This window comes from Saccopteryx leptura, chromosome 6 (assembly GCF_036850995.1).
Source record: "Saccopteryx leptura isolate mSacLep1 chromosome 6, mSacLep1_pri_phased_curated, whole genome shotgun sequence".
Lineage (NCBI taxonomy): Eukaryota > Metazoa > Chordata > Mammalia > Chiroptera > Emballonuridae > Saccopteryx > Saccopteryx leptura.
Genome location: NC_089508.1, coordinates 149,949,903 through 149,977,435, shown reverse-complemented (window position 1 = coordinate 149,977,435; position 27,533 = coordinate 149,949,903). Strand labels below are relative to the sequence as shown.

Genomic DNA, 27,533 nt, shown 5'->3' with positions numbered 1-27,533 from the left:
CCCAGGGGTTAGGAATGGTGGTGAGGACAAGGATGTGTGTTACTGCAAAGGGATAGCATGAGATAGAACATGATGCAATGAAAAACAGTTCAATACATTGATTGTGGTAGTGGTTGTAAAATCTACACAATATACAGGTCGTAGAACTATTAACGTACGTGTACTGATGTCAGTTTCCTGGGGTTGTGTTTCACTGTAGTTGCCAGCATGTAACCATGAGGAGAAACTGGGTGAAAGTGGATGGGACCTCTCTGTACTATTTTTGCAACTTTCTGTAAATCTTGAATCATAATAAGAATTTTAAGGAAATTACATATTGCTTTATTATTTAAGAATGATCATTCTTGCCCATGGTCAGTGGACTGTGGGTTTGAGTTGCAGTTACCAAAAGTGTTGAATTCTGTCATAATGGACCATCATGCACCTGGTCTCCCCTTTTGTTATTTCTCCCTCGTCAGTTTGGACTGTGCTTTCCATTACTTCAGGAGCACTCTTGTTAGTAGCCTAAATTCCATTGTTTATCAATTTCAGTGCACCCATCTGAAAAAATCCTTCCTTCAGTGTAGGCATCTGAACATACAAGCACCAATGGGCAATTGGTTCTACTACATAATGGGCAGGGAGTAGCCGTGACATAATTAACTTCTCATCTCCTTGCTATCAAACCCATAGGTCTAACTATCTCTGCAGACCTTCCCTGTGCTATAACACAATTTTCATTCCCCCTTTCCAGAGCTAGTGGCTCCAGTTGTGTCCTGGGTGTCACCTCTGTCTTCCCTTTTCAGCCGGCTAACTAATCATCCCTACTTTTTCTGATACACTTAATCTGTTCTTTCTAATTTTTCACATTGGATTTTTAAACATATTTTGGATTTCTCTGTGAAAAACTGCAAATCTTCCTTCAAATTCATAGCCACCTCCAGCTGGTGCACTCACACTCTTCCCCCTCATGGACACTCCTCAAAGGAGTTGTCTGTGTTCAGCCCTTTGTTTCCTGACTTTTCAGTCTGGATTTTACCAGCACAATCACACTAATGTCATCAAGGACTTTCATGGAAACTAAGCCTAATAAATGATTTCCAGTCCTTTTTATACTTGAACTCTCAAATACATTCCTGTGGTTGGCTACCCCTTGGTTCTCGAAAAACTCCTGTGCCTTTATTTCCATGACACAACACTTCGTATCAACTCTGCTTGTCTGCCCAGTCCAGATGCTGTGCTTCTCCATCGGCGTTTTCTTCTCAGGTGATCTCACCGATTCCCCTGACTTCAGATATGCAAATAATACAGGAAGTTAGGTCTTCAGCCAGATTTTTCCTTTGAGCTCTAAACTTGTTTGTACAACTTCCTCCTTGATATTTCTACTTGGATATCGGCAAGTTCAAGACTAAATTTATGATTTTAACCCTTTCAGCTCCTGCCTATTCTGATCCTCTTTAGTGTCTCCTGTGTTCGTGAAGTTTATGCCAACCAGCTTTTCCACTGCACAAGCCAGAGATGTGTCATCCTTAACTCTGCCTCTCCCTCCCCCACATGTCCACTTCATCCCCCTGTCTTACCTCTTTTACTTCCCAAATCTCTTTCTACTTCATCCCTACTTTCCCTGCTCTAAACTTCAGTTTCCAAAATCTCTTGCTTGGACTGCTCTAATGGCTCCAAAGTAGTCTTTCTGTTTCTATTCTTTTCCTACCTCAACTCACTTTTCATAAAACAGCCCAAGGCCCTGGCTGGTTGGCTCAGTGGTAGAGCGTCGGCCTGGTGTGCAAGGGGTCCCGGGTTCGATTCCCAGCCAGGGCACACAGGAGAAGCGCCCATCTGCTTCTCCACCCCTCCCCCTCTCCTTCCTCTCTGTCTCTCTCTTCCCCTCCCGCAGCGAGGCTCCATTGGAGCAAAGATGGCCCGGGCGCTGGGGATGGCTCCTTGGCCTCTGCCCCAGGCGCTAGAGTGGCTCTGGTTGCAGCAGAGCGACCCCCCGGAGGGGCAGAGCATCGCCCCCTGGTGGGCAGAGCGTCGCCCCCTGGTGGGCGTGCCGGGTGGATCCCAGTCGGGGGCATGCGGGAGTCTGTCTGACTGTCTCTCCCCATTTCCAGCTTCGGAAAAATACAAAAAATAAAATAAAACAGCCCAGAGATTTTTATATAAAATGCAAAGCTGATCATTGACTCTCCGACTTGAATCACTTCCAAGGCTTCCCATAACTCTTGAGGTAAAGACCAAAACACAACATGACTTAAACAACAAGACCCTCCTTAACCTGCCCCTCCTGTTCACCTGCCTCCTCAGAAACCTTGCTCCCTTTCACTGGGAGCTGCACACAGCAGTCTTGTCTTCCTGCCTCTAATGTGTCATGTTCTCTTTCCCCACACGGTCTCCGAACATATTATTTCTTCAGTTGATAAGAAATTATGGCAATCTTCTACTTACAAAATTTCTTAATAACTGGTTATTCTGGGCCCTGGCCAGGTTGCTCAGTGGATGGAGTATAGTCCCCATGTGCCAGGGTATGGGTTCGGTCCCCAAGCAGCACACATGAGAAGCGACCAATGAGTGCACAACTAAATGGAACAGCTAAGTGGAACAATGAGTTGATGCTCTCTCTCTCTCTCTCACATTGATGGAAAAACAAAACAAAACCAGTTACTCTGTTTTTCCAGATGCTTAGATCAAAAACCTTGTAGTCATCATACTTTCTTTTCTTTCTCTTTTACTGTACATTCAAAATATCAGTTAGGTCACGTGAACCCTGTCTTTAAAACCCAACATCTCCAAGACTGCCACCCTAGTTTCATCACTGTCTTACCCCAGATGACTATATGGCCTCCTCATTGGTCTTCATGCCCGTGCGCTTGCTCTGCCTTCATTCTGAGCATGACAGCTACAATGATACATTTATTATGTCAGTCATAGTGTGTTCTTCTTCCACTCAAAAACTTCAACTGTCTTCATAACTCACTAAGAGTAAAAGTGTGAAGTTCTTCCAATGGCCTGTTAGGACCTCTGTTACCTGGTGTGGGTTATACTCTAACTTCCCCTCTACTGTTCCTTCATCACACCCTTCCACCCACACTTGCTCCTTTTTCTTTAAACCCAATACCTTTCCTTTTCCTTCTTTATTCTTTTGTTCACAGAGCTTATCATCTGCCATAATACTCATTATTTTATCTGTTTATTATATGCCCCCCAGTTAATAGTTATAAGAGCAGGGCTTGTCCTATTTTGTGCATGGTATAGATATGCAGGTATATAGATTATATTATATAAGGATCAGCACTGTAAACAGGAACTGAAACAAGTAGGCACTGAATAAAGTCATTAGGTGAATCAATGACATTGCTGTTGGGAATTTCCTAGTGATCTGCCGTGGCCCCTCTTGTCTTCTCTGTTCCCTCCCCTTATAGCTCTAGCACAGATAGGCCAGATTCCACTCCCTCCCTCCTGTGCATCGTGCTCTCTTATTTCTGGGTCTGTAAACATGCTAGTTTCTTGGCATAATACCTTTTCTTTCTCAAGCTTTGATGTCTCTCTCTCCATTTATTTACCTTAAAAACTTCTACTGGCCCTGGCCGGTTGGCTCAGTGGTAGAGCGTCGGCCTGGCGTGCAGAAGTCCTGGGTTCGATTCCCGGCCAGGGCACACAGGAGAAGCACCCATTTGCTTCTCCACCCCCCCCTTCCTCTCTGTCTCTCTCTTCCCCTCCCGCAGCCAAGGCTCCATTGGAGCAAAGATGGCCCGGGCGCTGGGGATGGCTCCTTGGCCTCTGCCCCAGGCACTAGAGTGGCTCTGGTCGCAGCAGAGCGACATCCCGGAGGGGCAGAGCATCGCCCCCTGGTGGACAGAGCATCGCCCCTGGTGGGCGTGCCGGGTGGATCCTGGTCAGGCGCATGCGGGAGTCTGTCTGACTGTCTCTCCCCATTTCCAGCTTCAGAAAAATACAAAAAAAAAAAAAAAAAAAAGAAAAGAAAAAGAAAACTTCTACTGATTTTTTTGGACTAAGTTCATGTTAAGTTTTCTAGAAAAAAGAATCCCCCTGATCCTCCAAACTGGGCATGTGCCTCCTCCAAGCATCCTCCAAGCAGCATGCTGCAGGAGATGTTAATGTGCCTGTATTCTTTCTATTGGCTGTGCCTAGTGTACAGTCTGGCTTTTGATAAACATTTGGTGCATAAATTTAAAATATATAAACAATATCTTTTCATTGTAAAATATAATCAAGATGACAATTCATTATCTGATAATTTAGGGGTTAATTCTATCTGTGCTTCTAACTGTGCAATTTGATAGTATTAAATCATTTGAAATCTGTTTACTCATATGTAAAATAAGATAGAAAACAAGTTCCCTCAGAAAAACAAAAAAGAATTGGATGTGGTCCATTTGAAATATTAAGGACATTGGGAATCACAATTATTGATAAATCAGTTTATAATTCTTATTAAGCAATCTTTATCACCAGAATAATCCATAATAGATATTTATATAATTAGTGGGTTAGCATTTTTGATAATGAATTTTTTGCAAGTGAGACAGCAGTTGAACACAGCAGGTTGTATGATGAATAAAATACATCACAAGTCTTCATGTATTACAACAGTATGAAGGAATTTGAGATATGTAATTCCTTCTAAAAGCTCAAATCTTAATAACATGTGACCCCCTGAAATGCAAGTGACTCTGTTATTCTTCTGGGGCACATGGATTTATGGCTGGGAGCATGAAATGTAGGCTGTCAATGCAGTAGTGAGCATTTATTTTTGGAGAAAAAGGATGCATGGCTTTAACATTCAGGTATTTTGCATACTCTGTGCTGACATTTGGCTGAAATCCATATTTAATGCATATCTTGGAAAGAGTCCGTCTCTTAAATTAAGACAGACCCTCCTGCCAAGTTCTGGCATGTTAAATGGATCACTATAATGTCACAATCTCAAGGGTACACTCCAGGAAGGAAGACTGGTATCAAATGTTTATGTCATCTGTAAAGCTAACGTAAGGACAGCCAATTGACAATATGTTGTAAAAGGAGAAATACAAAGATTTTTATCTGAAGTCTTGCTTGGAATGCGAGTGGAATTTTCTAGTTTAATTCCTGTCAACATTATTCATATATCTGGTTTGCTCCTCTCTTCCATAAAAACTCCAGAATATTTTATATATATATATTTTAAAGTGTTACAATTATAGCACTTGTTGTTCAGTCCAAAGATACTACATAGTAAGCAGTCATTGAATAAACATAACCTACTTTGAGATGTGAGAGCACACTGAAGTGCTTTATTGTAGCTTATAATGGCATCTTAAAGAAAGATTTCAAAACCATGCACATTGACAGCCTTTTTCCAACTCATCAAAATTGTTCAAAGCAGTATTCAGAAGCCACATGTGAAAACTGTTTGAAATGTTCAGTTCTGAAGGCTCATTTGATTGTCTCTTTTCTTGCAAAGTGATACCCTGTTCCATGCCTCTGGCTGTTATTTGGTATTTATAGGACCCCATCAGCATACGTGGATCTTTACTGAAGACATTCACAAAGATCAGTGTCAGAGACTGTAAACTATTTTCCATTCTATTTATATGAGCTTAATAAAAGTAAAGGGCCTGACTGGTGTCAAGCCAATAGGGTAGTAATCTAGCATGGAAATTGCTCTGAAGTTTCAGATTTGGATAATCCTACTACTGGTGTTACCAAATACTACTGCTCCTCTGTACCATGCTTAGAAATAGAAACAGCATTTTAAAAATATCTTGGCACTCTTTGACTGAGCTTAATAGGCAAGTGTTTTAACTCTAACCATCCTATCTTATTGTTTAATGAAGCACTGGAGAAAATCACCAGCCTTTCAAGAATTCTTTACCTAGACCTATGCTTCTCAGCCTCGATGTCCTATGCACTGACACGCCTATGCGCTACATGTCTAAACTTCTCAGCCATGCAAAGTCTTAGGAGAATTGCTCATCTTACAATTTCTTCTATATCCCTTTAGTAATTTTTCAGTTATAAAATGCCAAATGCACAGTATTGAAAATTAGTGTATTGGTATAAGTGAAATATCAGGAACACCTGAAACAAGAAACAAATATAAAATACAACTGAATGTAAACTGTAATTGAGAACTAATTTTTCTAAAAAGTTGAAAAAAAGAAAGATTTTATGAGTAAAGTAAATGAAAAGTAGGCACAATTCTAATATGTACTTAAGATAAAAGAGAATTTGTTCCAAAAGATGTGTGCAAAAATGGGGGTATGCATACTATTTTTCAGGAAGAATGATTGGCTTGTGTGTGGTAGAGATTTAGTGCTGAAAAACAATGTGTTACATTTTGAAAATACCTTGTACATAGATTACTTAAGAAGGACATTATACTCATTTGATACCTATTTTTCCCATAAGCATCATCTCATATATACCCATAATGACCCCCTAGTGTTATCTGCAAATTATCTTTTTTTACTCAACAACTCTTCTGAAAAATAAAGCTTTGAGATAAAAATATTTATGGAGTCACTTTTGCTCATTTTTTTTTTATCTACTCTGCATGTAGAACAACCATGTGCCTTGTTTTGCTCTCCTGTTGGAAAAGAACAGCCTGTTCTTCTGTCAGAAAAAGTGATGGATGGCACTTCTTGTGGACACCAGGGATTAGATATCTGTGCAAATGGCAGGTGTCAGGTAAGATACTCTCAAAGGGAGGATGAATATGCCGAGGGAGGGTTGTGGGACCCCTGAGCCACTTCATAGTATAGTAGAGAGCTCTGCACTAAGACTCAGAAGATGTGGATGTTGTCCTGACTCAACTGTGATCTTGGCCAAGTCTGATCTACTTTGTACAATAGAAGGTTTGGACTAATCTGTAATACCCATTACCAGTGGAAAGAAGCTGAGATTTTTATTCTGTCATGTACATATTACAGTTCTAAAATTGTAACACTTTGGGCATTTTATGTCAAAACACTGCAGAGACCAAAAATTCAAGCCTTCCTGTTCTCTATATCTTGCATCCAAGACTGAGCCATGTGATAAAAATAATGATCAATTCAGTTCTACTAACTTAATAAGAAAGCATTTTCAATTTTCTTATCATACTGAAGCATTTCATTTGTCTCTCTTTTTTAATCACTTATTATTATTTAGTTAAACTTATTGGGATGACCAATGGTTAATAAGATAATATAGGTTTCAAGTGTACATTTCTATGATACATCATCTGTATATTGCATTGTGTACCTACCACCTAAAGTACAGTCTTTCATCATCATATATTTGACCCCCTTTACACTTTGCTCTCCCCCATACCCCTTTCCTCTGGTGATGAACATGCTGTTGTCTGTGTCTATGAGTTTTTACTTGTTTATTATCTTGTTTGTTCATTTGCTACTCTCAGTTTTATATTCCATACGTGAGTGAAATCATATTGTTCAGAACTTTTTCTGTCTATTTTGCTTAGCATGATTCTCTAAGGCAGGGGTTGGGAACCTATGACTCACGAGCCAGATGTGACTCTTTTGATGGCTGCATCTGGCTCACAGACAAATCTTTAATAAAAAAATAATAATGTTAAAAATATAAAACATTCGCATGTATTACAGTCCATTCATTTCCTGCCATTCATGTTCATGGTTGCTGGTGGCTGGAGCCAATCACAGTTGTCCTCCGGGACAATACCAAATTTTTATTGGATAATGCATAACCTACACGGGTCATTGTATGGCTCTCATGGAAATACATTTTAAAATATGTGGCGTTCATGGCTCTCTCAGCCAAAAAGTTTCCCGACCCCTGCTCTAAGGTAATCCATCATGCATTCTTCATCTAGCACGTGCATTTGTGTGCTCTACTTGGTGTATTGTTAGCAAGGTAGACATTATGTTAAAATGAGAATGAGCAGCATGGTGAGAGAGTCAGGGAGTTTAAAGTTGTTTCATGATCAACATCTGTGTGGGGAGCAGATTGGGCTCAGGGAGAAACTGGTTTGTAGTGTAGTAACAAGACCTCAGCTGACTGTGGAAAGCATTGAAATTGGGATGGCTCTTCACAGTTGTCCCCATTTGGGGTGAGAGGAAGCCCTTTTTACCCACAGTATCATCAAGCATTTGGTGCAAGCTGTCCCTGGAAGGGGGTGTGACTTGGGGAAAGTCAGTTTCCTTCAGACAAGGCAATTTCTGAAAAGGGTGATGGCTGAGGGCCACCAGCTGATAAACTTCTGGCACTGAGAGGGAAATAAATCCTTAGTTTTGAAAGAGTATCAGAGTGGAGCAGCACTGAATCCATGACAGCCACTAGGAAACTCTGCTCTTGGGAAAGTCATTAAGATAGGTCTGCATCCATTAACTAATCTGTAAAATGAAGTGGTTGAACCAGTGTGCATTGACTTGTTTGTGCTATACACTCCTTTGAGAGTTTAATGAAATGTTTGCTTTCTTTTTCCCAGAAAAAAATGCATATCTGATCACACACACACAAACACACATGGACAAGAACGCTCACACACCTAAATTTGAAAAAAATTGCAATCTATAGATGGATCAGTCTGTAGTCCTGTAGAGGTCTGTGGACTTCTGGGTAAAAACTTGAAAACAACATGAAACTTAAGAGCCTCACCAGCTCTAAGATTCTGTATTTTTCCAGGATGCTGTGAATTTTAAAGCACAAAATCATGTAGTAATACTGGCATAAGAAATGGTTTTATATTTACATACTAATTTTCTTTATTCTTTAACAGTGTATGGCAGTAACATGCAGTGTGCTTTCTCATTTGTTTGTAAAAGCAATCATTGAATATTTACATATTTTGTTTCAGAACTGTATGTTGTGCAATTAAAGCTTTTAATTTAATTTTGTCATTATGTGTAGATGTGTCAGATTAGTATATGTCTTAAATGAATTCACTTTTTAAAAAACATTCCCAACTGTATATGCCGCATACAATTGCCCAAATTGCTGTGCTTTTCACTTAACAGTACTGAGTAAGCCACATCTTTTACAGAGTTCCTAGCTAGACATTAAAATTACAGCAACAACAAAAATTATGTATAAGTGCTATGTGTATCTGATGATTGTAATTAAAGTTCTAAGAAATGGATTTTGACTTTTAACAGCATTGGAATACTTCAAGATTCTGGCTTTTTCACTAAAATACTTCATTCAGTTTTTCAGTATGATTAAAACCATGCTGCTTCTTTTCTGACACCCTTCTGTATGTTGCGTTTGGCCTTAATGTTTTGTTTTATCCAAAATGTATAGCACTGAAGCTGAATGTAGTATTCTAAGCTCGGTGAGTAGACTGAGAAAAGCAATTGAAAATGCACAGCTTAAGCCCTGGCCAGAGGCTCAGTAGATAAAGTGATAGCCTGGCTTGTAGATGTCCTGGGTTCGATCCCCAGTCAGGGCACACAGGAAAACCCACCCTTAACCCCCTTTTCTCCTTCTCTCTCTTCCCCTCCCACAGCCTGTGGCTCTATTGGTTTGAGCTTCACTCTAGGCACTGAGGATGATGCAGTTGGTCCAAGTATATCAGCCTCAGGCAATAAAAATAGCTCAGTACTTGCACATCATCCCCAGATGGGATTGCCAGGTAGATCCCAGTCTGGAGCATGCGGGAGTCTGCCTCATTATCTCCCCTCCTCTCACCTAGTAATAGAAAGAAAACGAGAAAGAAAGAAAATAGACAGCTTGCTCCTAGTGACATTCCCACCATGGCAAAGGACAGAGAAAGCTCTACTAGGTATTCTCCCACTGTGCACCATCGCCAGCATGCAGTGCCTTGGGAATCTGCCACCAGTTCAACAGCACTGCCTTTTCAAAGTCATTCATCCTCAACTCTTGGAGTTGTGTGAGCATATTTTGATAAGTTTAGGTACTTGAGACTACCAATGACAAAATACAAAATTCTTGATTTTCGATTTTCATTTTTAAAAATACACGATTATCAAGCTACGGCATGTGTCCATCCCTGACTTCTAATGTAGGTTACAAACTTGTAATATTTCAATTACAAAGGTTAGAAAGAAAAAAGCAGAAACTACTAGGTACTAATTCTTTCGATTTTTAAACTATTTATTGGGTTTATTGTATTTGCCCGGGAACAGGCTGGATGCTAGGGATGGAGCAGTAGAGGTGCTTTAGTCATTTTAAAACCACTCCAAACTCTATTCTAAATTTTTTCCTCATTTGTACAAAAAAAAGAGAGATTTTTTTCTTACCCCAGGACTCCCAGGTCTTTTCATGGCTCCCACATAGTGACCTTTTCCCAAACCTTTGTGTTATTTTGAGAATTTCCTGTGGTGGTCACCTCTTTCATCTGGAGATATTCCTTTTATTCCTCCCTGAATAAGCTTTGATTTGCTGATCAGAGTCCTGGCTGATGCATTGCTTTGTCTACTCCTGACACTGACACCTCCCTGCCTAGAGGGAAGGTTGCCGGATTATGCAGGTTTCATGTGACTCTGGCTCTCAGGGTGCTTATCCTGCAGCTGCATTTTATCAGCTGCCTGCTTCCCTCATTGCAACACCACCAGCAGAAGACCCTGTTTTCGCTTCTGTTTTGTTCATTTTTTTTTAAATCCCTCTAAAATAATTGTACCTTATAAATGGATGCATCATCAGTCTCTCTTGAAACTCCTATTTAAGGATAATGGTGTAGTCTTACTATTTTTTTGGTAGTATTGACAATGATAAATTCTGTCCTTTGAGTATGCACAGTGTAAAACCAGAAGCCAGGGCCACTATCACAGCAACCTGGCCCATGCAGGTTCGCATTGGATTCGGACAGTCGGTAAAGAAACAACGGAGCCAAAAACTGGTGGGCCATTAGCTTTAATCCTAGCTTGCACCCGGCGGGCAAGTAAAAACACACACTGGGCTCCAAAACCCACTCACATTCAGTGCTCACAAAGCTACTGACTTATCCGAGTTTCCTAGAATCAAAGGTTTCTAGCTCACCAGACTTTATTCACCTCTGTTCCCCATCTCCTTCCTCCTTCCTGCACAAACTCTGCACAAACTGGCTTCTCACTCAACACTCCGCCATCTTGGCTGCTTCTCCTGCCTCCTCCATGTGGCCTTACTCTGCTCTCTTCTCTGCTCTGCTCCTCTAATGATAATCTCAGGAACCAAGAGGGCAAGCTCCCTTTCTGCCCCCATTTTATAGTGTAGATTCAAAACCTTTAATCCAATATACAAAATAGGGAAGTCCCTAATACAAAGTCACTTCTCTGAGGCATGATTGGATTGTACCACCCCACATCAAAAAGGGTGGGAAAGGCTTAATCCCAAAACCAAGCCCCAGGCTACAAGGATTCTGCCTGCCTTTAGCCCACCCCCAACACATATTAATATCACCTGGGCAACAGCCTCCTCATGGGCAGCGCCATCTTTAACAAAGTGAGCATAATATATTTTATCTGCCCAACACACAGCTTCACAAAAATATGATTATGTTTTCCACATATCAATGGGAGACCGACATTTTTCACTAGAAAAGAGTCAGTGATTCAATCTCAGAAGATTTATATTAACATAATTCTGGGAGCATATAAAATTAATTCTACCACTACTTCTATTTTCTTTTTTGAGAGAGAGGTAGGGCGAGAGGGACAGGAACATCAAACTGCCCTTGTATGCCCTTGATTCCTTGTGTGGGGAATCAAACTGGCAACCGCTGTGCTCCGGGATGGTGCTCAAACCAACTGAGGGCTTAATTTCCTTATTTAATTTTGATTGATTTTTTTAGAGAGACAGAGAGAGGAAGGGAATGAGAGCAGAAGGGGAAAGGAAGCATTCATTTGTTGTTCCACTCAGTCGTGCACTCATTGGTTGCTTCTCATGTGTGCCCTGGTTGGGCATCGAACCCACAACCTTGCTGTTTTGGAACAACAGCACTCTTAACCAACTGAGCTAAATGGTCAGGGCCTGTTTCTATTTTCTTATAGCAGCTATTGGTTGTGAGCAGTTTTTTCTCACATTTGTGTGCTGGGTGCCAAAGAAGACAGGGACAGAAGTGTATTCATGAACTGTAGTGAAAATAAACACTTATGTTTGGTTTTCACAATATGAATATTTGATATTCAGCATTTGCTTTGCAACCACCTTAAAAGTGAAGCCAACCATATAATGAAGTCTTTCTGTTCTGTGTGGAGTAGAATGAATTAAATTGTGTTATATTTAATGGAAATGTCATTGCCCCTGGGATTTATGTAAATTGTATTTGTCTCAATAATATTTTACCATATTGCTTTAGGATATCATTTAACTTTAATATAATAAAAATATTCTCATCGCTGTTCTGCTATTTGATCAGTTTTTAGATAATATTTGACATGAGCTAGCACCAAAGAATATGACATTTTACTAGTTTGTCAATTAAATATATCTAGTTGGTAGAAATTAGGTTTGTCCTAAATTAGAGGTGAGAAAATAAAAAGGAAAAACTCACGTTATGATGTTCTGCTGTTCTCTTTTCCAGAAAGTTGGCTGTGATGGTTTATTAGGGTCTCTTGCAAGGGAAGATCATTGTGGTGTCTGCAATGGTGATGGGAAATCATGCAAAATCATTAAAGGAGATTTTAATCACACCAGAGGGGCAGGTAATTACACATATATATTTTAAATTAACAATTTGAACAATCTTTGGGGACAAGGATTATGTTGAAATTGACTTAGAAATCACAGTTTGAATTCTATTGAAGATTTTGTAATGGCTGTTGAATGGTTTTTCATGATGACATACAATACATGTGATATGAGCCAGAAATTCTAACAAGCTCATTTCCCAATAGTGGAAATATAAAGTCATCTATTGTGCATTTAATAAATTGGAGGAGCAAGGGAATAATCTAATTTGCATTGGCAAATGTTACCAGGTTTCTACCGACCTTATTCTCAAATGCAAAGCATGACGTCTCACAGGGAGTGAGCTCATTAGATTTGTAACATCCTGAAGCAACTATTCAAGTATTAGTCTTCAGGTTTTTAGCTTTTAATTTTCTTTACTTTTTCTTAATGTTTTAACTAAATTTGAAGGGAATAAATTTTTGGAAACAGAGTCTGAAGCAGTGTAATATGGTGGAAACAATATCAGGAGTCAGAAGATGCAGGATGATGTTCCAGGTATATCACCAGTGGGACGTCACCTTCTGTTCTTTGGTTTCCTCATCTATAAATACATGCTCATAGGGTGTAAGGATGATATGGTTATGAATGCTCTATGAAGTGTTAGTAGTCCAATGATCCACAGCAAAAATAGTATCTATACTGAAATATGATCCACAAATATGCTTTATAAGCAGCAAATGCTTTATACTGAGGTGCTCAAGCTTCCTGGGAGGGACCGAACATTTCCGTGTTTACATTAGCATCTCACCTAGATGTCTATCTTTCGAACTATCAGTATTTGTGATTATATTTTCATCATTAGTATGCATATATTATATACATCAGCTTTTTACTATTTTAAATTCCTTTTGTGGTTAAATACCAAAACAAAAAACAAAAAAAAAACGAACACTAAAATATGTTTTAGCCCTGACCAGTTGGCTCAGCGGTAGAGCATCGGCCTGGCGTGTGGGGGACCCGGGTTCGATTCCCAGCCAGGGCACATAGGAGAAGCACCCATTTGCTTCTCCACCCCCCCCCCCTTCCTCTCTGTCTCTCTCTTCCCCTCTCGCAGCCAAGGCTCCATTGGAGCAAAGATGGCCCGGGCGCTGGGGATGGCTCCTTGGCCTCTGCCCCAGGCGCTAGAGTGGCTCTGGTCGTGGCAGAGCGACGCCCCGGAGGGGCAAAGCATCACCCCCTGGTGGGCAGAGCATCTCCCCTGGTGGGCATGCCGGGTGGATCCCGGTCGGGCGCATGCGGGAGTCTGTCTGTCTCTCCCCATTTCCAGCTTCAGAAAAAAATATATATATGTTTTAGTTCTAATACAAGAAAACAAGTCATTTGTGTTTGAATAATCAAAAAAACTGAGTTTATTCTAGATAAAAGAATTCTTTAGAAAAGAATATTAGATACAGCCCTCTGAAGTTGAATACAAGCATTTGCTAGGCCCCAGCAGAATAAAAAATAAGTGAGCTTGAAGATTCTGAAGCCTAAAAATAGCTAAGACCCGGGGTACATTACAGATCAAGATCTCAGTCTCCAAAGCTGTGAAACCGGGTGATAGGTCTGACAAGTCAAAATCAGCCAGAACTCATTTAGAAAAGTCATATGGAGCTATAACAGGCTCCCAGACTTTCAACTAAGAAGTGCAGTTCTAATGAGCCTTTCAGCCTGCCTGTGATGGCAGAAGTATTTATAGTGCAGAAGTTCAAGTGGAGTCTGAAGGACTAAAGATTTAGAGATACTAGCGCTTCTGAAGAATATTCTTACATAGTTATTTAACATGCATGGAAACAGTTCACTGAAGACTACTGATGGCCACTCAATTGATATCTTTAATTATAATAGTACTTGATTTTTCCTCCAAGCATAAAAAAGAGAAATACCAGTTAACAAACCAGTGGTGTTTACCATTCTGACTGCAGTTTATGAAAGTACATTTTCTCCAGATTTCTACTTTAAAGTTTTTTTTTCCTTTTTTAAGGGAGAGGAGGGGAGATATAGAGACAGACTCCTGTATGTTCCTGGACCAGTATCCACCTAGCAACCCCCATCTGGGGCCGATGCTCGAATCAACTGAGCTATCCTCAGTACCTGAGGCCGATACTCAAGCCAACTGAGCTATCCTCAGTGCACTGGGGCCATGCTTAAACCAATCAAGCCACTGGCTGTGATAGGGGAAGAGAGAAAGAATGGAAAGAGGGAGGGGGGGGGGGAGAAGCAGATGGTCACTTCTCATGTGTGCTTGGGGATCAAACCCAGGACATCAGCACTCCAGGCCAACGCTTTATCCACTGAGCCAACCGGCCAGGGTCAAAAGTTGGTTTTTTCAATTATACTTTAATTTCTACATTTTGTTCATTTGTTTATTATAGGTAGTTATATTAATGGCATCTGTTATTTGAAAAATGTCTGAGGTGCCTAAGATATTGTATTATCAGAGACTAATATAACTTTCTCCCTTAAACTCTATACTAATTTCACATTGCGCACAGGAAAGAGATGAAAATTCTTAACTAGGACTGTAAAAATGGTCCTGCATGATGCTGTCTCCACCTGTCTCTCCAGCTTTGTCTCTCAGCAAGGTCATCTGCTTCTCTTAAGTGACAGCCACTGGATTTCTTCTAGATGCTCCCGCCAACCATGTTCCCTCTAGCACCTTGCATTTTAAAATAATGTTTTGTTAGCTTCCTGTTAGCTTTGCCTGGTCAATTCCTAGCTATCACTTAGATCTCAGTCCAACTGTTACTTATTCAGTCAACTGTTTCCTGAACAACCTCTGCCTTCTGTCACTAGGCTAGTTTAGTGATGTTTCCCATGTTTGTATCAATATGGATTAGCTCTAATCACATTTGTACTTGTACATTCACTGGTCTTTACTTCCCCACTAGACTTTAAGATTAATCGGAAAAAATATCATGGCAATTTTTGGTCAGTCCCGTATTCTCAATGACAAGCATAGTGTATGATTCTTTAATATTTGTTAATTAAAAATGAAACATTAAATTATTAAGAAATTTAAAAAACAAAAATCCGCATAAGTCTTAATTATATTATGGCTTCATCTACTTGTGTATTTAGGAATGTTGTATTTATTTCTCTTGAGACAATTTTATCCTTATAGTTTATGGACTTCCTAGAATTTCTCAAAGGAATTGCAGCCTTGTTTGGTCCAGTTGGCCATGCACACTGTATATATCATATGAGTAACACATGTGCAGACACATGTGGGTGTTTTCAGTCTCTGTGCTCTATTTAAAGAGTTTGCTAAGTCATTTTTGTTGGAGCTAGAAAAGAAACTTTAAGAGGGTTTTTTTTTTCCCTCGTACATTTATCATGTCTTTCATTGTAACTTGCCTAGCCAGAAGATAATTTTTTTAAAGAAATTTTTAAGGTAACTTGTATATTTGGCTAGTTGTGGAGCTATATAGTTATCAATACACACTAAGGAGAAAATGGGCATAAACTGTGTTCTTCTTAGTATAAGAGATAATGATATTGATTCTGCGTAAGGAACACAGCTCTCAGACTTTTTGTGTGTATGTCTGAATGGGAGTGGGAGTGTTATAGTGTCATATATTCTATTTTATAAAATAGTTTCAATGGGTCCTAGCTGGAAGAGCATAGTGGAATCAGAGAGATCTGAGTTCAAAGCTTGGGTCAGCCAATTACTGACAATGCAGTTTTGAAAAAGGGTCCCCCACATTTATTTTCTCATCTAGTATATGAGATATGTAATATCTACCTTGGATGCCATCATTATGACTAAGTAATAATTTATGTGGATTACCTATATAATAACGACTAGCACATAGTATTGCTCGAAATGTGGCATTTTTCATTATTACCATGAAAATAATGATTGTAATTGGTATTGATAAATGGATGATTAATAATAGATCTCCGGTTATAAAATAGGATGGGATGTTCCTATGTATAAAACAAACTCAGAACTTGAGGATAAAATTTACAACTTACATCACAGGCTTTATTCCAAATTCTAAGCTCGGTTGTAGCCACTCTTTAAAAAAATGTATTCACTTCTTTCCAAGCCATTCAAATTGAATAAATGAAAGTTGCTCTGAATATAACTATAAACTTTGATGTATCTATTGTCCTATTGTACAACTTATCTCTGAGTTTACTGCTAAACCCGAATAGGAATGTCCAGTTACTTCCTCTACTTTTTCCTATCTAGTCTTCTTTTTTAACAACCGGACATTTAATATCTCCAAACATTTGGCTGAATTCATTTACTCAGAGGTCAACAGTCATCTCTTGATTGTGACATCCAGTCACAATCTCCTCTGCCACCTTTCTCTTTGATGTCTCTGTAGTTTATAACGCAGTTGACTCTTCAGATAGACTAATCTACAGGATCCCACTGCACTGAAATAGCCAGAGCTCCTACTTCTCTGGATTATTTCTTCTCTCTTTTGTGCTTTATTTACTTGTTTGTTTGATTCTGAGAGAAAGAGACAGACAAGAAAGGAGAGAGATGAAAAGCATCCACTTGTAGTTGTGTCACTTTAGTTGTTCATTGATTGCTTCTCATACGTGGCTTGACCTGGGGGCTCCAGCCGAGCCAGTGACCCCTTGCTCAAACCAGCAACCTTTGGGCTCAAGCTGGATGAATCCATACTCAAGCTGGTGACCTTGGGGTATTGAACCTGGGACCTCAGGGTCCCAGGTTGACGCACTATCCACTGCACCACCAACAACCAGGCTTTTGTGATTTATTTTTAATCTGTGCTAAAAACTATGACTGTCACCAAGGTGGACTTCTTGACTTTTCTTTCTATTTTCTCTACTTCCTGTCATGGCTCAATGGGCTCTGCTGCACAGATGCCTCCCAAGGGCGCTACAACAGCCTGGCCTTCCTCCCAAGTCCAGGTGTTTTAGAGTGCTTGCTGGGGAATTGCACTAATGTGTGACACCATTTGTTAAATACAAATTTGAAAGCTGATTGTATCAGATTCTTACTACAACTGGACTCCGTTCTATAAGCCATGGCCTCATTCTCATATAAGTAATAAGAAGGCATTGAGTTCAATGTTTATTTTTCCACTTTCTATTGGTTCAGAATTTTTTTCCTTCACAATGCCTTCTGAAATTACTACCTTAGCCTCTACCATTCTCGGATTTTTACATTAGACTCCTGACAGTTATCCACAGCCATGTTGCTGGGTACCCTGCACCCTGCTGTCAGATAAAGCTTCTCCAGCCAGCATCTGAATACCAAAAATGAAGCCTCTCTAGCCTGTATGTCATTATCAAATTCCTTGCTATAGACTAAGAGTGTTCAGTAGCTGCAAAATAATAAATTCATTGCCCTGTGCATACATTAAAACTCTCTTTAAGAGAGCCATCATCTTACAGTTTCTTATTCTGTCAGAATTATTTTATTCGTGTGGTACTAAGAATACTACTTGCTTCCTTTTCTTTATACTCAGTGAGCTGTATGTATATTTCTGTATATATCCATGTCCTACCCATTCTTCAAAGACAGTTCATCTACTTCTTTGTGAAGCTTTCCTTGACTATAAAAATTGCTCTTTCCTCTGAATCATCATGATTCTGGCTGATGTCAGTGTTTCTCAAACATGAGTAATGTATATAACTATTTACAAGGGAAAAATAAAAAGTAAGTCCCACTTCTGTGAGTTAAAAATAGCAGCAAATCTTTTGAATGGTAATGTGATTGGAGAAGACAGGCAGACAACATGGTTTATATTTGTTAGCAGGGAGTTAACCGTACCATTTGCATATTATTTTTTAAACATAATTTTTGAAGTTTTATTGAACTCATATTTGTATAAGGTATTTCTATTTCTGCCTTGTCTCTCCATTTCATTTATAAGCTTACTCAGCACAGAGACCGTCTGACCTTACTTTTGTGTACAAATAAGCAGTATTTTTTCTGTTTCATTGTTGTCTATTTGTTCATGGAACAAAATGATAGTGCTTATATGGTCTGGTATTACTAAAAATGAGGATATGAATAAGCCATGTTCACTAATGGAAATTATAATTCTAAAAGCATAATTCCAGCCACTGCCACCAGGTGGGGTATATGTTAGCTTTTGCTGTACATCAGGTAATTGAAACAATTTTATGAATTTGAATAATTAATCAATAGCAGACAACTCTGAGATGAACTGTTGTGCTATTTTAAAAGTTGAAATTAGACTTCTATCAGATATATGGAGCTACACAGATATACTAAGAAGTATATTAAGTACTATTTCCACATAATTTTAAAGCATAAACTATTCAACTGAAGAAGTCAGCATTGATACTATTCCGCACTAAGTGAAGTCTTGATGTTGACTTTTTCTGCACATTCTCTCTTCTGTCCCATGTTATTTTATAATCTTATTTCATTTCAAGCTTGATAGTCCTAACACTCTGCAGAAGAACCTCTCCTGAGAAACAACTAATTGTGTCCTGCTTCTAGCTGTTGGACACCTTTCTCAGCGACAGTAGGTTGCTTGCTATGGCCTTACACTTACTTGTCTATATACCCAGTTTCAAACGCTCTGCTGGGGTCCTCCAGGAGAGAGCGGCCTCTTGTCCTGTGCTTAGCTGCTCAGGGATGTGATCATCACCAGCACATTTTCTTCTTTCCCACACTCTCTACCTTAAAGAAATTCCTTGAGCAGAATCTGGGGTTGTTTGCTCTGTTCCAAGTTCCATGTCTTTCTAACTGGCCTGTCCCACTGTTCTCTCTTCTCACAATTCATAAGATATCAGCAAACTTTTTTTTTTTTGCATTTTTCCAAAGCTGGAAACAGGGAGGCAGTCAGACAGACTCCCGCATGCGCCCGACTGGGATCCACCCTGGTATGCCCACCAGGGGGCGATGCTCTGCCCATCTGGAGCATTGCTCTGTTGCATCCAGAGCCATTCTAGCGCCTGAGGCAGAGGCCACAGAGCCATCCTCAGCGCCCAGGCCATCTTTGCTCCAGTGGAGCCTCGGCTGCGGGAGGGGAAGAGAGAGACAGAGAGGAAGGAGAGGGGGAGGGGTGGAGAAGTAGATGGGTGCGTCTCCTGTGTGCCCTGGCCGGGAATCGAACCCAGGACTCCTGCACGCCAGGCCAACGTTCTACCACTGAGCCAGCCGGCCAGGGCCGATATCAGCAAACTTTGATGTAAAAATGCAATCATCTATTTGCCCTTGATAGTGCTCTGGACTTAACATCTTTCCAAGAAACTTCTACACTTAAACTTATGACAGATTTTGTACCTAGGATTTTTTTTATTTCCACAGGTAAAACCAAACCCAAAAGAAAGACGTGCAAGTCAGCTAAAAATAGATATCTCATAAGAACTTGAGGTGTATTTCATAATTTATCAACTCTTCCAGGTTACGTGGAAGTGCTGGTGATACCTACTGGGGCAAGAAGAATCAAAGTCGTGGAGGAGAAGCCGGCGCACAGCTATTTAGGTAACCTGGGTTACAGACACAGGGCCGGTCTGAGTGCCAGCCCAGCTCCTTGCCCCGGGAGTATGGGGATGACCAGGATGTCAGTCTTTTCTAGTTACATGTGTAAATTTACCAGCTAATACCTCTTGTCATATCCAGTAGACATTTCTTTTCGGGGACTTCCCAGGAGCAAAAGCAATCAAGTAGTCTCTGTGTTTTTTGGGGGGAGATAGGTATAAATTGCTTCCACTTGCTAGTCCATTTAAAATAAAATAATCATTGGAGGATTTAGGTGTGTTTTATTCCATGTGAATGCATTTATATAAAATATGTTTCACAAATATATTTATTTCTTATATACACACATACATATTTATATGTATTGCATAGGTAAATGCTTGTGTGTGTGTGTGTATGTATGTGTGTGTGTGTGTGTGTGTGTATAATGATTATTTTAGAATTAAGAAATCTTGTGGGGATGCTTGACCAGGCAGTGGCGCAGTGGATAGAGCATCGGACTGGGATGTGGAGGACCCAGGTTCGAAACCTCGAGGTCGCTGGCTTGAGCGCAGGCTCATCTGATTTGAGCAAAGCTCACCAGCTTGAGCCCAAGGTTGCTAGCTGGAACAAGTAGTCACTTGCTCTGCTATAACCCCTTAGTCAAGGAACATATGAGAAAGCAATCAATGAACAACTAAGGTGCCGCAATGAAGAAGTGATGCTTCTCATCTCTCTCCCTTCCTGTCTGTCCCTATCTGTCCCTCTCTCTGTCTCTCTGTCACAAAAAAAGAAAAAAAAATCTTACGGGATTCTTAAAAAAATTTCCATATACTAAACTTAAATCATTAAATGGGAAATAATACTCTCTTGCCTCACATATGTAGAGAATATTTAAAAATTTTGATTATTGCTTGTGAAAAGAATTGTATCAGCTATTTTAATTAAACGAATTAATGATTTTTAAAATATATGAGAGAAAATACTAAATTGTCAATGCATATTGTTTTGTATATTCAAATCTCAAACTAAGCCATATGAAATGATCTTTTATAGTTATGGCACCACAGGTAGAGGGATCTTAATGTGATTATGTCTGACAAAAAATGGAATATTCTTCCAAAATTTAAACATTGTATTTATGGTATTTTTGAAGAAAGCCTTCATGTGGTTTTTTTTCCCCCTTAACGAAACAATGTCCTCATTATTCTTTCTGAAATTAGAAATAATATACCACTAGGCCGGGAAACACTTTGTACATGATTTAAAAAATTCAATATTATATAATGGTTTGTATTCTACAATATTGAAAATTGTTTACACTCGGATTTAATTATTTTTCTTAGTAGGGTTTGCTTTCTAGTTGGACAATTTGAGGAAAGGGGACAGCAAAATAAATCCTTTGTTATGTGATACACTCATTAGTTTGCTATTACTAATATTCAAATTTTATCTGTTTTTACTTTATATAGCTTTTTGTTTTGTTTTGTTTCGTTTTTGAGAAAGAGAAGGAGACAGAGACAGACAGAAAGACAGGAAAAGAGAGCAATGAGAAGAATCAACTCATAGTTGCAGCACCTTAGTTGTTCATTGATTGCTTCTCATATGTGCCTTGACAGGAAGGGGGGGGCAACAGCAGAACGAGTGACCCCTTGCTCAAGCTAAGGACCTTGGGCTCAAGCCAGAGACCATGGGATCATATCTATGATCCCACACTCAAGCCAGTGACCTAGGGGCTTTAAACCTAGGACTTTAGCATCCCAGGTCAACACATTACCCCCTGCACCGCCACTGGTCAGGCAGTTTTTACCTTATATGGTTTTAAAATGCATTTTAAGTATGAGTAAATCATCCTAAATTCTCAAATTCAAATTAAAGCTCTAATATTACACTAGGGAATATATATATATTTTCCCATGCTGACAAGAAATATAGATTTGAGTTATCTGAAATTCTAGAAACTCTACATTGTACTATGATTTTTAAGAACCTGAAAAATGTGGCTAAATGCACAAGCCAGTGTTAAACATGGAAGTCTCCATGCTCTAATTGCTTACTTCCCAGGCTCTTCAAACAATCCAGTCTTGTTTCTGTCTCTCCTCCAAATGAGCTGCTTTGGTCAGGGTTGGCATATGCCCTCCATATTGACAATCCAGTAGCCACAGATTTTTTATTTACCTAAAACAGCATTAAAAACTGTTAACTTTGCTCAGTTTATTAAATGTTTTCTTCTTTTGGCTTCTAAGACCAGAGGCGCTCACTGAATGCCCCTTAGTGGTCTCTTTCATGGGAGTCTCCACCTCTCCATAGTTTTCAGCTAGTTCCATACTATTAGCTCAAGCCAGGGTCCTTCTCTCCTCCCTGCTGTGTTGTCTCCCTAGGGAATCGCATCCAGCGCCATTGCTTTCCATGTTTATTTGATGCAAATTATCAAATATCTCCTATGCACCTCGGAAATAATAAGTAAAAATCAAGAATTTTATTTCCATCCCATGCGGAAACCTCTTTCTCCTTTGTTTTTCCTCACCATAGGAAATGTCACCCTGTTAGTGTTTTATGACTTCCACAATTTCTACAAACTTAGAGATTCAAAAAACAAATGTGTTTTCTCAGTTCTGGAGGCCGTCATCAGTTTCACTGGACCAAATTTCAAGGTGGCTGCAAAGCTGTGCTCTCTCTGGGGACTCTAAGGGAACCTCTGCTCCTTGTCCCTTCTCGCTTCTGGAACTGTTGGCATTCTTTTGCTTGGAACCACATCATTCCAGCGTCTTCCTCCCTAGTGTCATTGCCTTCTCCTTTTCTGTATTCAAACCTCCCTCTTCCTACCTCTTATAAAAACACATGTTGACCTCATTTCAGGCCCATTTGGATAATCCAGGATGATCTCCCCATCTCAAAGTCCTTAACCTAATCACACCTGCAAAATTAGTTTTTTTGTTCGATTGCCATATGATGTATAATTCTAGGTTCCAGGGATTTAAACATGGATATATTTTTTTTCTCTCACTAACACATTTTTAAATCTTTTTATTAAAATTATATTATTAATTTTTAGAGAGAGAGAGAGGGAAGTAGAAGGTTGGGTGGGGGAGCAGGAAGCATCAACTCATAGTTGCTTCTCACAAGTACCTTGACCGGGCAAGCCCAGGGTTTTGAACTAGCAACCTCAGCATTCCAGATTGGCGCTGTATCCACTGTGCAGGTCAGGCTAACACATTTTTTAAATTATGATAAAACACACAGAAACTTTACCATACAGTTCATTGACATGGAGTTTATCCTTCCCTTTGTTGTGTAACCACCACCACCATCCATCTCCAGAAGTCTTTCTGTCTTGCAAATCTGAAACTCTCTATCCATGATCACATCCCACTCCTCCTCCTCCCATCACCTGCTAACCACCAGTGTGCTTTCTATCTCTATAAATCCTTCCACTCTGTATATGTCATGTACTGTATTTCCCCCTATATAAGGTGCACCCTTTTTCAAAAAATTTGGGATCTAAAAACTGGGTGCGGTTATAGATTTCAAATGCCATAGATGGAACTGAGGACGAGGCAATGTATGAAGACAGTGATTTGTCATCAGACACAGAGGAGGACAAGCTAATGGATGGGAGTTTTGACAGTGATGAGAGTTGTATGAATTTTATGATGAATAAAACTTGAGTTCAATAACTTTATGTAATACTTTTTTTTTCAAATTTTGAACCCTAAAGTTGAGGTGCATCTTATACATGGGAACATACGGTATATGGAATCAGAGGAAGTGTCCTTTTGTGACTGACTCATGTTGCTTAGAACAGTGGTCCCCAACTCCTGGGCCACGGACCGGTACCAGTCCATGGGCCACTTGGTACCGGTCCGCAGAGAAAGAATAAATAACTTATGTTATTTCCGTTTTATTTATATTTAAGTCTGAACAATGTTTTATTTTTAAAAAATGACCAGATTCCCTCTGTTACATCCATCTAAGACTCACTCTTGACATCTCAGTCACATGATACATTTATCCATCCCACCCTAAAGGCTGGTCCGTGAAAATATTTTCTGACATTAAACCGGTCCGTGGCCCAAAAAAGGTTGAGGACCACTGGCTTAGAGGAGCACCCTCAGAAATTATCGATGCTGTAGCATGTGTCAGAGTTCCCTTCATTTTTAAGGCTGGATAATATACTCCATTGTTTATAAACACATTTTGCTTATCCATTCCTTCAGGCATGGATAATTGGGTCCTTCTATGTTTTAGCTGTGTAAATAATGCTTCAATGAACTTGGGTTTACACATCTTTCTTCAAGACCCTGCTTTTTATTCTTTGGAGCATATACCCAAAAGTAGAATTGCTGAGACATGGTAAATCTATTTTTCATTGTTTTCAGAAACTGGCACACACCATTTTCCATTCCCACACAGTGTGCATGGGTTTCAGATTTTCTATATCCTCACCGACACTTGTTTTCTGTTTATTTTAATATTAGCTATCCTACTGCATAGGAAGTGATATTTCAATGTGGTTTTGATTTGTGTTCCTCTATAATTATGTTGAGCATCTTTTTGTGTACTTGTTGGCTATTTGCATATTCTTTGGAAAAATGTCCATTTTAGTCCTTTTCCCAATTTTGAATTAGGTTGTTTTGTGATCGATGAGTTTTAGAAGTTCTATATATGCTCTAAACCAGGGGTAGTCAACATTTTTATACCTACCGCCCACCTTTGTATCTCTGTTAGTAGTAAAATTTTCTAACTGCCCACCAGTTCCACAGTAATGGTGATTTATAAAGTAGGGAAGTAAATTTACTTTATAAAATTTATAAAGTAGAGTTACAGCAAGTTAAAACATATAATAATAATTACTTACCAAGTACTTTATGTCAGATTTTCTCTAAGTTTGACAGAATAAATCTTTATAAAACAGCTTACTACAGTTAAATCTATCTTTTTATTTATACTTTGGTTGCTCCGCTACCACCCACCAAGAAAGCTGGAATGCCCACTAGTGGGCGGTAGGGACCAGGTTGACTACCACTGCTCTAGATATTAATTCCTTATCAGATATATGGTTTACAAATATTTTCTCCCATTCTGTGGAGCTTTATTCTGTTAATAGTGTCTTTTGATGCACAAAAGTTTATGTATATGCGATTATTTTTAATTGTCATGAAGTTCAATTTCTCTCCTTTCTTTGATTAATTACCATATCCAAGAAATCACTGCCAGATTTAGTGTCATGAAGTTTTTCTTTTGTTTTTTGGGTTGTTGGTTTTTTTTTTTTTGTGGAAAAGAGAGAGAGAGTCAGAGAGAGGGACAAATAGGGACAGACAGGAAGGGAGAGATATGAGAAACATCAATTCTTCGTTGTGGTTCCTTAATTGTTCATTGATTGCTTTCTCATATGTGCCTTGACTGGGGGTGGGGGGTTACAGCAGACCAAGTGACCCCTTGCTCAAGCCAGTGACCTTGGGCTCACTCTGGTGAGCCTTGCTCAAACCAGATGAGCCTACACTCAAGCTGGCATCCTCAGGATCTCGAATCTGAGTCCTCCACATCCCAGTTTGACATTCTATCCACTACACCACCACCTGGTCAGGCTGTGTCATAAATTTTTGTCTTATGTTTTCTTCTAAAAGTTTATACTTTTAGATCTTACATTTAAATCTTTGATCCATTGTGAGTTAATTTTTGTATATAGTGTTAGTTAAAGGTCCAACTTCATTTTTTCTGTATGTAGTTACTCAGTCTTCTCAGCAACTCTGGTTGAAAGACTGTCCTTTCCTGCCACTGAATGATCTTGGCCCACTTGTCAACAATTGTTTGGCTATGTTTTACTTCTGGGATCTGTATTTTATTCCGTGGGTCTAGATGTATGTTTTTATGCCAGTAGCACACTGTTTTGATTAGTGTAGCTTTCTAGTTAGTTTTGAAATCAGGAAGTGAGAGTCTCCAGCTTTGTTCCTCTTTTTCAAGATTGTTTTAGCTAGTTAGAGTTACTTGGGATTCTGTATGAATATTAAAATAGCTATTATTATTTTTTTATTTCTAAGAAAATAGGCCATTGGGATTTTGATAAGGATTGCATTGAATTTGTAGGTTACTTTGGGTAATATTAACAGCTTAACAATATTAAGTCTTACAACCCTGAACCTGGAATGTGTTTCCATTTATGTCTTCTTTAATTTCTTTAAACAATGTTTTTTAGTTTTCATTGCATAAGTTTTTCACCCCTTGGTTAATTCCCAAGTTTCTTTTTTTCTTTTTGATGGTATTGTAAATAGAATTGTTTTCTTAATTTCATTTTCTGATTGTTTATTATTAGTTTAGAGAAATGTAATTGCTATTTGTCTGGCAACTTTTTACCCTCCTAATCTATTGAATTTATTTATTAGTTCCAACTGCTTTTTTTGTTTATAAAATCATTAGGGTTTCCTACATATAAAAGTATATCATCTGTGAACATAATTATACATAAGTAATTATACTTCCTTTTTTCTGATTTGAATGCTTTTTTTTGCTCCTAAATTTGGTTTTCTGGTATTTTATTGAGAATTTTTACATTTACCTCAATGTTTATAAGGGAAATTGGTCTATAGTTTTTGTTGTTGTTGTTGTTTTTTCACCTTCTTTTTTTTATATAATTTTATTTTTTTAATGGGTGACATCAATAAACCAGGGTACATATATTCAAAAATAACATGTCCAGGTTATCTTGTCATTGAATTATGTTGCATACCCATCACCCAAAGTCAGATTGTCCTCTGTCACCTTCTATCTAGTTTTCTTTGTGCCCCTCCCCCTCCCCCTTTCCCTCTCCGTCTCCCCCCACCCCCCGTAACCACCACACTCTTATCAATGTCTCTTACTCTCACTTTTATATCCCACCTACGTATGGAATAATGCAGTTCTTGGTTTTTTCTGATTTACTTATTTCACTTCGTATAATGTTATCAAGATCCCACCATTTTGCTATAAATGATCCGATATCATAATTTCTTATGGCTGAGTGGTATTCCATAGTGTATATGTGCCACATCTTCTTTATCCAGTCATCTATTGATGGGCTTTTTGGTTGTTTCCATGTCTTGGCCACTGTGAACAATGCTGCAATGAACATGGGGCTGCATGTGTCTTTACGTATCAATGTTTCTGAGTTTTGGGGGTATATACCCAGTAGAGGGATTGCTGGGTCATAAGGTAGTTCTATTTTCAGTTTTTATAAGAACCACCATACTTTCTTCCATAATGGTTGTACTACTTTACATTCTCACCAACAGTGAATGAGGGTTACTTTTTCTCCGTAGCCTCTCCAACATTTGCTATTACCTGTCTTGTTAATAATAGCTCATCTAACAGGTGTGAGCATCTTTTCATATATCTGTTGGCCATTTGTATTTCTTCCTGGGAGAAGTGTCTGTTCATGTCCTCTTCCCATTTTTTTATTGAATTGTTTGTTTGTTTGTTGTTGAGTTTTATGAGTTCTTTGTGTATTTTGGATATTACGCCCTTACCTGAGCAGTTGTTTGAAAATATC

At 39.1% G+C, this 27,533-nt stretch overlaps 1 protein-coding gene across 1 annotated transcript in view; it reads left to right on the top strand.

The window, feature by feature from the left end:
• Positions 1–27,533, top strand: part of ADAMTS19 (ADAM metallopeptidase with thrombospondin type 1 motif 19) — a 446,085-nt gene that overhangs the window by 332,157 nt on the left and 86,395 nt on the right. Inside the window, exons 14-16 of the mRNA XM_066341625.1 lie at positions 6,539–6,666; positions 12,458–12,578; positions 19,952–20,032. Coding sequence (XP_066197722.1) covers positions 6,539–6,666; positions 12,458–12,578; positions 19,952–20,032 — 330 coding nt within the window. The remainder of the gene's footprint in view (positions 1–6,538; positions 6,667–12,457; positions 12,579–19,951; positions 20,033–27,533) is intronic.